The 9,868-nt window shown below is 40.7% G+C and overlaps 1 protein-coding gene across 4 annotated transcripts in view; it reads right to left on the reverse strand.

Annotated features, from left to right (window-relative positions):
• Positions 1–9,868, reverse strand: part of epha8 (eph receptor A8) — a 348,864-nt gene that overhangs the window by 57,741 nt on the left and 281,255 nt on the right. For all 4 annotated transcript variants that reach the window (XM_036151370.1, XM_036151369.1, XM_036151372.1 and 1 more), the window contains exon 7: positions 680–835. In XM_036151370.1, the coding sequence (XP_036007263.1) occupies positions 680–835 (156 nt within the window). The remainder of the gene's footprint in view (positions 1–679; positions 836–9,868) is intronic.

The following is a 9,868-nucleotide window of genomic DNA, read 5'->3' on the forward strand; positions in this document are numbered from 1 at the left end:
ATGGCTCCATGAAGCAGTACCATATAATCACATTACCACCTCCATGTTTGAGTATGAGTTATTTTATTTCATAGTTGTTTTCATCAGTTTTATGATATATGTAATGATGTAGGTCTTCCAAAAAGTTCCCTATCAGATTGCACATTTCTCATTAGGCTGCAGAATGTTTTCTTAATAGTCTTGGAATTTATTTGCAAGTGTGAGATGGGGTTTTGTGTTCAGTTTTCATTAGCAATGGTTTTCACTAATGGATTGCATTTTTGGCAACAAGCTTTCTAATTGTTAAATCATGAGCTCTCACTTTGTGTTTACTCATCTTATTTTCACATGGAAATCAAACTGAAAACTTTGTTTTCAAGAAAAAACAGAAGAAATCATTAAGGAACAGATACTTTTTCACAGTACTGCAGACTCAGCATATTTACACCCTTATCATTTGTTTTGTTAGTATGCATGTCTTTCCATCACTCAAAAAATCCCTGTTCTAACCTTTTTCCCTGAAACAATGTATTTTTAATGTATTTTTCTGTTATAAACTGTGGTTGTGTTTTTTACGCGAGACGAGCTTTGGAAGCCAAAGTCAAATTCCTTGTCTGTACCCACAAACTTGGCAAATAAAGTTGATAGTGATTCTCAACTGTGGAATTGCATATTGTGGAGTAAGTGTATTTGTGCTTACGAGAGCATGGAGCTGCTGACGGGTCATCGGCCGCCCTGTAGTGGTCTGAGTCACAGGGGCAGGAGACGGCGGCTCTGGTCTCTGAGTGGCTGTGTTGGGGACATTTACCACACGGGCCATCACCTGCCACCGGCTTATAGAAACCTACCTCACAGGCTGCAGATGGAGGAAGAATACACAGGAAAAATAAAATCAGTAGAATATCCTGAGAGCATGCAGGAAGACTGAAATGAATCAAATACAGGCGGTGTTGTGCATTTATAGGCGCAACATCGGCTTTTTGAAAACTGTTACCACCTTTAAATTTTTCATCTGAAGATGCAGCCCAACCAGCAAAGACCCTCAACGCCCACCCTATGCACACCACCTAGCCCAGCCATCAAGTGTAATGTATAATTACAGACGTGTAATGGCAGAAACTACACAGCAGAGATGAAAGTCATTCTTGCCTCTTTACAGATTTGGGCTAAAAATGTATTGCACTGTTGATACTCCCAGTGAGACCATGAGAATCCAGCCCATGCTTTAACGTTATGCAGTTTCTCTAATACATATTCACTTTTAACTATGTGCTTATTAATAATGGAGGAATTGCTGATAAATATATTCTCTTTCCAGGCAGCTAATAGGCCTTTGCAGTGGTAAATGGGGCAGATGTAGAGCCGCTTACAGAGAAAAACAGCATCAGCAGACAACCTTATCAGCGCTTGCTCTCCCTCACAAGCTAATTTATGCTTCCCCCAAAAATGTGTGGTTTCTTGCAGACAGAATGTTGGCCCTCTTGTTATCTTGTGAAGTTTCTAGATGGAAACCTTAGTCGTTCAGATTTTAAGTGAAACAAAGCAACCATAAAGTTGGACCAAGATTCAGTATGTAGTATGTGGTACCAAGTGGTGTCTCAAGGCACAAAATGAGGTCAATTCAATTTAATCATGCAGACATATTCAAAGTAAAAAAAATTGATGTTAGCTATCAAATAAAGCAGTCAAATGAACATTTTTGTTCAAATTGTTTTCTATCTAAGGACACCTAGCAGTTTACATTGAGTAGCTTACTGTATAGTAACCCCATGTTATGAACAGGTTACAGCAGCAGTGGGCACTCAATAGCATCACATTGTTCAATCTGCAGCAATCCCTCATACTAAGCAAGCCTATGGCAACAGTAGGAAGCAAAACTAGACTTTCACAGGAAGACATTTCCAACAGAAATTGGCTCATAGTTTTTGTCATCTACCAGCAGGGGTTGTGAGAACAGTATACAGACGCACAAGTTCGGGTGCACTTTCTATCTTAGAGAGAAAGTAAAGAGTTAATGGCAACAGTAGTGTCTTTAGTAGCTTAATGTAGCACATAAATGCAGCTAAATAAATAAGGACTAGGACTATGCCAGGTGTAGAATCTATAGTGTGAAAGATAGCACACACATTCAGTTGCAGCAATAGCTCCATTATTTGTGCTTTCTAAGAGGGAGCCAGGGTTAAACACACACAGACAGTAATATGACCAACGGGAAAGAAACATGAAGTAAGTTGTTGCAGTAGCACAGCCTACAGTCAATGGTGGGCTGCATCTAACTTTTAACAAGAGAACCTAAGAGCTTATATAAAGTTAATAAAAGGAAAACAGTAGATCATGCAAAATTGTAGAGTTGTATAAGAATGTAGCAGAGTGAGGAGAAGTATAGTCTAAGTCACTCTGACTATAAGCTTCTTTAAAAAGGAAAGTTTTAAACATAGTCTTTAAAGTAGACAGGGTGTCTGCCTCATGGACAAAACTGGGAGCTTGTTCCACTGGAGAGGAGCTGGAAAACTAAAAGATACATTTTCCATTGTACTTTTAGAACCTCAAGGGAACTGTTATGAATCCCAAATGTGGAACTTTAAAAGACGCAACCCTGCTGGAGGTTTCAATGTTAAAACCCAATGTTCATCTGAAATAACAAAAAAAACTTTGCTCTGGAGAGGAGGCGACGGATCAGGTGAGCCCTCTGTCTGCTGTGCAGATATTCCCCCAGTTCAGTTTCTTCTATCCTTACTGACACCAGTCAAGGCCAAAGAGAAGAGGTCTAGAGAGGTGTGGATCATCCAGGACTATAAGAGCCTAGGGGACTAAAAGACAGAGACTTCTTCCTGCCTTAGAGACTTTACTCTTATTTAATGTTGTGTCCATTCACATTGTGAAACAGCACCACTCCAGCACAGTGCGTGAGCTGCGTACTGCACTAATCAGGACACGCTATGACATAGCGCCACCATTGAGATAATTAGCGTTTGTGTGTTTATTTTCATGTAACTTGGCACAATTGTAGTCGTTATAGAAACAGAGTTGGAGAAGCAGAACGAAAAAAGGAACCACCAGGGATTTGTCAACTAGTTCTGTACTGTGCTGGAGTGGTGCTGTTTCACAGTGTGAACAAATCACATCCTCATTTAGCAGTAAGTGGATTTTGGAGGTAGAGACTCTGTGTCACTCTGTAATGAAATGAGTGAAATGAGTGACAGATCTTGTGAACAAGTCACTTTAATGTACTGACTGTAGAGATTAGAATAGCATTGCATAGCATGAAGAAACTGGAATATGTCAGAAAAATGTGATTCAAACCAAGTTAGTTCTGTCTCTTGTGGTTGGGTAAGGTGTAATATGTGACTTTCTATTTTCAGCAGCTTCATTGTCATAAACGTGACATTAGAGACACCAGTGACCATAATCAATTATTTGTCAGGGGCCAAAACTGGCAACATCAACCCCTAGCTGAAACTACTGGTTAAGAGTAGGCATTACTACATTAAGATTTTTATTCCCAGTGGCGATAATAATACACAGTCATGACAGTTGGAGGTCCCTAAAAATAGTTTATTTTGGTCTCTATGTTTGCCAAAACAATTTTAGACTCCACAATTTACTCTGGTCCCCTTCCTTATCTGACCAGTGATGACTTTTCTGAACCACATCATTCATAATCTCTCCTGCAATATGAATTCTCATGGTATTTGTGTGTTCACAAACACATGAGAATCCATCTTGTGCCACTGTCCCACTTGCCTCAACTGTTCAAAAACCAACCCAGCATGAGTTTGGCCAATCACGTTGGACAATTAATGTTTAAGCTAGTACATGCAGCTGTAACGAAAGCAAGAGCTGCTGACCCCACAGCTGAACCAAATGAAACATGGTAGCGGAGGAGGACGCATGCGTACCTGCTGCTATCAAATGTCTTTAGTCAAAATCCACTATTTCATCTTTATTCCTCCTTTCTTCTTTTGCTGTCCATCTACACTTTTTTCCTCTGCTCCCTGCTTGATTGCTTGGATTTTTTTTTTTGCCTTTAACTTTTATCTCTTAGCCAAAACTAGAGAAAAGTTGGGCAAAGCAATTTTAGCTCAGTGACTCAAGGATTTATGCATTTTCTTTTATTTTCCTTTTTTTTCTTCTTCTTTTTTTTTTTTGGACTCTGAGAAAAAAACTGCCAATATCAACTAATCAGCACAAGATGCCTCCATTTACAACAGAGGACTTTAATAAAAAATTGCTGTTTTGGAAACAAAAATTCATCAACTTGAAGTAAATTTTGAGGTAAACGGATTTGGGAATGACACAACTCCCCATGATTCCAAACAGTGACAACCAGCCCAGCAGCACCAACAAACAGATTACTGATGGGAATGGGATAAAACACAAGACCAAAGAGAAAGGAAGAATGCTGTCCTAGTAAAAAAGAAACACCAACAACATGCTGTTATCTGGTGTGAACCAGCTGTAAATGTTGGAATTCCACTCTGAAACAGAGTTGCTCCACTTCAACCTTGAACCAAAACAATCTTTCTCCTGACAATAATCAAAGGTATGACAAGAACCGTCATTCTAAACAGTCACCTCCTAAGCCTCCAGAGAAAAAGTGAGCCACAGGTCCACAAACCTTGATATTATGTAATGCAGCTATAAAGAGGATTAAACAGCTCTGTAACAAGAAGAACACAGGAGTGATGATTTATGCCTTTAACCTGGTGTCTATTATTTCAAAGGACCTTCTAGAGATCTTGAAAGCACACCTGACTGTGAAAAATACACACTGAAGCCTTGAGTGATGTTTTCGGAGGAAGATCTGAAGTAGTGAAGGAGGATTACATTCATCTGTGAAACATAGTTGATGATCTTGATGTCGCCATCTCTCTAAATAGACCAGGTTCAAATCCAACCCATTTTTCTCTGTGAACCATGCACCATCAGCTGTGTCTTTAAACAGATGATAAGCCCTGTGCAGCCTGCCACATCCAGGATAAAGATTGCTGAACATCATCTCCCTCACCAAGAAAGCCCAGCAGAGGATGGACTTCCTGAAGAAGGCAGCTGAAGAACTTCAACCTGCCAAGGACAACGATGGTGCAGTTCTCCTCCTCCATCATTGAGTCCATCCTCACCTCCTCCATCACCATCTGGTACGCTGGTGCCACCGCTAAGGACCAGAGCAGACTGCAGCGTGTCATCAGGTCTGCAGAGAAGCTGATTGGCTGCAATCTTCCATCTCTCCAGGACCTGTACGCCTCCAGGACTCTGAGGCGTGCAGGAAGATTGTGGCTGATCCCTTCACCCCAGTCACAGACTATTTCAGTCACTTCCCTCTGGCAGGAGGCTGCGCTCCATCAGGACCACAACCTCACGCCACCAGAACAGTTTGTTTCCCATCTGCTACCAGCCTTATGAACAAGGCCAAGAGCCGCCTGTGACTCTGGACACTGTCTCTCTCCTCCGTTCAGGACCTACAAGCTTCACCAAGGTAGCATCTCCAGACCTTCTGCGTTACATTAACGCACAGTCTACTGTGTATATAGCTTCTGTATATAAATCTACTCTATCTTATTTTATTTTGTCTGCAACATCAACACCAAGTCAAATTCCTTGTAAGTGCAAACCTATTTGGCAATAGCCATTGAGCCATTTGGCTTTATTAAACATTAGATCCCTGCTATGAAAATAACTTTTAATCAATGACTTCATTACTGACTATAATCTTGATGTTATGTTTTTGAGAGAAATGTGGTCACATTAACTTAATGAGGCACCAATTCTGAAAGAGTCAGTGCCTCCAAACTGTCATGAACGTGAATCAGGCAAACCCAGTATTCAACCAAACAAGAGAGGTATAGGCAAAAAACGGGATTTAATAATAAAACAGGGACAGGCAGACTCAATGATCAAAAGGGCAGTCCAAAATCCGGTACACAAAAGGCAGTCCAAAGTAGGCAGAAGTACAGACAAGGATAAGGCAAACTCAGAATATCCCAAGGCAGGTCCAGGTCAGAAAAACAGGTAAGCAATCGTACAGGGCAGGAAAACAGGTTCAAGGATCAGGCTGGCTAAGAATCAAAAATGCTCTCAGGTTTGCATCAACAGGTTAAAGGAACGCTGGAACAAAAGTCACCGTGGGCTCGTTAATGATCTGGCAGATTGCAGAGGTTTGTGGCAGGACAATAAAGGGGAGTGAGCAGGTGAAGAGGAGTGAAGACTAATTACAAGTGAGCAGGTGGAACTAATCAGGGCAAGGGAGCTGACTGATAGCTGAGGGGAGAACAAACCGAGCTGATAAAGTGACAGATAAACTAAACAGAACAACACGTCTAAAACAAAGCCAAAACAAGAAAGAACCCAAAAGCAGAAACTTAAATAAAACGGATAACCTGAACCAAGACAAAAACCCAAATCATGACACAAACTACTATTTGTTTTGTGAGAGCAGACAGCAAAGGAAAGGGAAGGAGTTGCAACCTTGTTTAGTTATTCACTAAAGTGTAAAAAAGTGATTCTGGGAAAATTTGACCCTTTTAAATATTTGATTCTCCAGTTAAAGAGCCTCTATAAAGTCATCTATAAAAGATAGACTTTACATAAATAACTTCAAACAGAAAAATGCGAGGGAATCTCTAAGATCATCAGCAAAAACATTAATAATACTCATGCCTTATTTACCACGGTCGACAGGTTAACAAATCCTCCTGTGTCCGTGGCATCTGAACTCCATACCACCAAGGCCAGCAATGAATTTGCTAACTTCTTTACAGAGAAAATTCAAAAGATTAGAGGAGTAGTCTGTACATCCGTGTGAAGTTCAGTACAAAACCTGTCCCTAAGTCTCTAGAAACAGCAATTATCAAACCACAGCTGAAAAAGAACAATTTAGACAAACTTCTACTCCAGAACTACAGGCCCATCTCAAACCTCCCATTTATCAGTAAGATTATTGAAAAAGCTGTGTTTCAACAATTAAACACCTTCTTAACAACGACCAGCCGCTTTGACATTTTCCAGTCAGGTTTCCTCACCACAGTACAGAGACTGCCCTTATCAAAGTGTTTAATGACATCCATATACATACAGACTGTGGAAGAACCACCGTGCTGCTTCTATTGGACCTCAGTGCAGCATTTGATACTGTCGATCACTCCATTCTGTTAGAACGCCTGGAGAACTGGGTCGGCCTCTCTGGTACAGCTCTCAACTGGTTTAAATCCTACTTAAAGGACTTTTTTGTGTCAGTAGGTAACTTTACATCAGAGATGACAATAATCACATGTGGGGTTCCCCAAGGGTCCATCCTGGGTCCCCTCCTATTCAATATCTACATGCTCCCTCTAGCCCAGATAATAAAAAACAACATCAGCTACCATCACTATGCAGACGACACACAGCTTTACATCACCATGTCACCAGGTGACTATGAACCAGTTCAAGAACTGAGTAAATGCCTGGGAGAAATTAATGCGTTTATGTGCCAAAAATTACTTCAATTGAATAAAAACAAAACAGAAGTAATAATATTTGGATGAATAGACAAGCAATAAAAAGTTACTGCACAGCTTTAGTTGCTTCAGCTGGTGACCACCTGACTCAGATATGAACCTCCAAAAGCATCTAAAGACAGTTACAAGGTCGGCTTTCTATCACCTGAAGAACATTTCCAGGATTAAAGGACTAATGACTCAGCAGGATCTGGAAAAACTAATCCATGCGTTTATATTTAGTAGAATTGATTACTGCATCGGTGTTTTCACAGGTCTGCTTAAAAAGTGGATCAGACAGCTGCAGCTGATCCAGAACGCTGCTGCCCACGTCCTCACTAACACTAAGAAAGTAGAGCACATAACCCCAGTTCTAAAGTCCTTCCATGGCTCCCTGTATCTCAGAGAATAGACTTCAGAATACTTATAGCTATTCTATAAATCACCCTGCATACCCAGAACCAGGACCAAGCCGCATTTAGTTTGTATGCGTCACTTATGTGGAACAACCTGCCAGAGGACTGTAAAAAGGCAGAAACCCTGAGTTCCTTTAAATCAAGGTTAAAACCTATTTGTATGGAATTGCCTTTAACTGTTAATGTTGAAGTTTGTTGTCCAACTTGTCTTATACTGTGTTTGACCAGCTGCTGCTGTTCCAATGCAATGTGCTTGCCTCGGGAATGTTTTTCCTGTCTCTGTAATACTTTGTTTCCTCTATTAGTTCTTTTTTTGTTTTGTTCATGCACAGCACTTTGAATTGTCTTATTACTGAAAGGTGCTTTATAAATAAACTTCCCTTGCCTTGTCAGAAACTCCAGAAGACTTGGGCGGATGCCTCAGAAATTACCTGGATCCATGACTACTTGACAAATAGAGCACAGTTTGTGAAACTAAAGGACTATAGCCCCATTTCTACTCCCCTTGTTAAACCGATCCATGCCGAGTTCGGTCCGAGCTTGGATCAGTTAACCAAGCCGAGCTTGGTTCTGTTGTTTGCGGCGAGTCAGGCGAAGACGGCAACTTTTGGTGAATTTACTTGACAGAGTCGGCTTCTGGGAAGTGGATGAGACAAACGAACGTCTAATCAGGATTTAGAGAAGCAGTAAACAACGACAGATGCTGAGGTTCATCACACTGCTAAGAATCATCACTGGAATCATCATTATCTGTCGGACAGATTCCAGTTTGTTCATGTTAATAATAAATCTTCCTCAAACTCTAGGGTCACCTGTGGAGTACCACAGGGTTCAGTCCTTGGACCAATTTTATTTACTATATATATGCTTCCGATTGGCAAAATTATCAGACAGCATGGGATTCATTTCCACTGTTATGCTGATGATACTCAGCTATATTTATCCATACATCCTGATGAATCCAATCAGTTACTTCGACTGCAGTCATGTCTTGATGACATCAAAAGCTGGATGACTTTAAATTTCCTGCATTTAAATTCTGACAAGACCGAAGTTGTAATCTTTGGGCCAGAGTCTTCAAAAAATCTTCTTAATCAATCACTTAATCTGGATGGCATTAACTTGGCCTCTGGTAATAAAGTAAAAAATCTTGGTGTTATTTTCGACCAAGACATGTCATTTAAATCCCATATTAAACAGTTTTTCAGAGTTTCCTTTTTTCACCTCCGGAATATCGCCAAAATTAGAAACATTCTGTCCAGGAGTGATGCTGAAAAACTAGTCCATGCATTTGTTACTTCAAGGCTGGACTATTGTAATTCTTTACTATCAGGAAGTCCACAAAATGCAGTTCAAAGTCTTCAGCTGATTCAAGCTCTCTCTCTTTTTCTTCATAGTAGGTACACCTGGTCTGGCGTTCTGTTAACTGTGACATCATCCAGAGAAGACGGCTCACCCGCTACTACCATCTAATGTAGAACAGATTACTAGATCAATGTGTGCTTCTGTGCTTTTTGTTTCTCTTGTTGTGTCTCTGCTCTGTCTTCTGTAACCCCAGTCAGTCGAGGCAGATGACCGTTCATACTGAGCCCGGTTCTGGTTCTGCTGGAGGTTTTCCCTCCCGTTAATGGGGAGTTTTTCTTCCCACTGTCGCTTCATGCTTGCTCAGTATGAGGGATTGCAGCAAAGCCATGTACAATGCAGATGACTCTTCCTGTGGCTCTACGCTTCCCCAGGAGTGAATGCTGCTTGTCGGGACTTTGATGCAATCAACTGGTTTCCTTATATAGGACATTTTTGACCAATCTGTATAATCTGACCCAATCTGTATAATATGATTGAACTTGATTTTGTAAAGTGCCTTGAGATGACATGTTTCATGATTTGGCGCTATATAAATAAATTGAATTGAATTGAAATTGGAAATCGTGTGGCACGGTAAGGAAGCTAGTATTATTATGAATGTCTGAAATGTCAGCTGACCGCACGGCGATGATG

Source organism: Fundulus heteroclitus, chromosome 20 (genome assembly GCF_011125445.2).
Source record: "Fundulus heteroclitus isolate FHET01 chromosome 20, MU-UCD_Fhet_4.1, whole genome shotgun sequence".
Lineage (NCBI taxonomy): Eukaryota > Metazoa > Chordata > Actinopteri > Cyprinodontiformes > Fundulidae > Fundulus > Fundulus heteroclitus.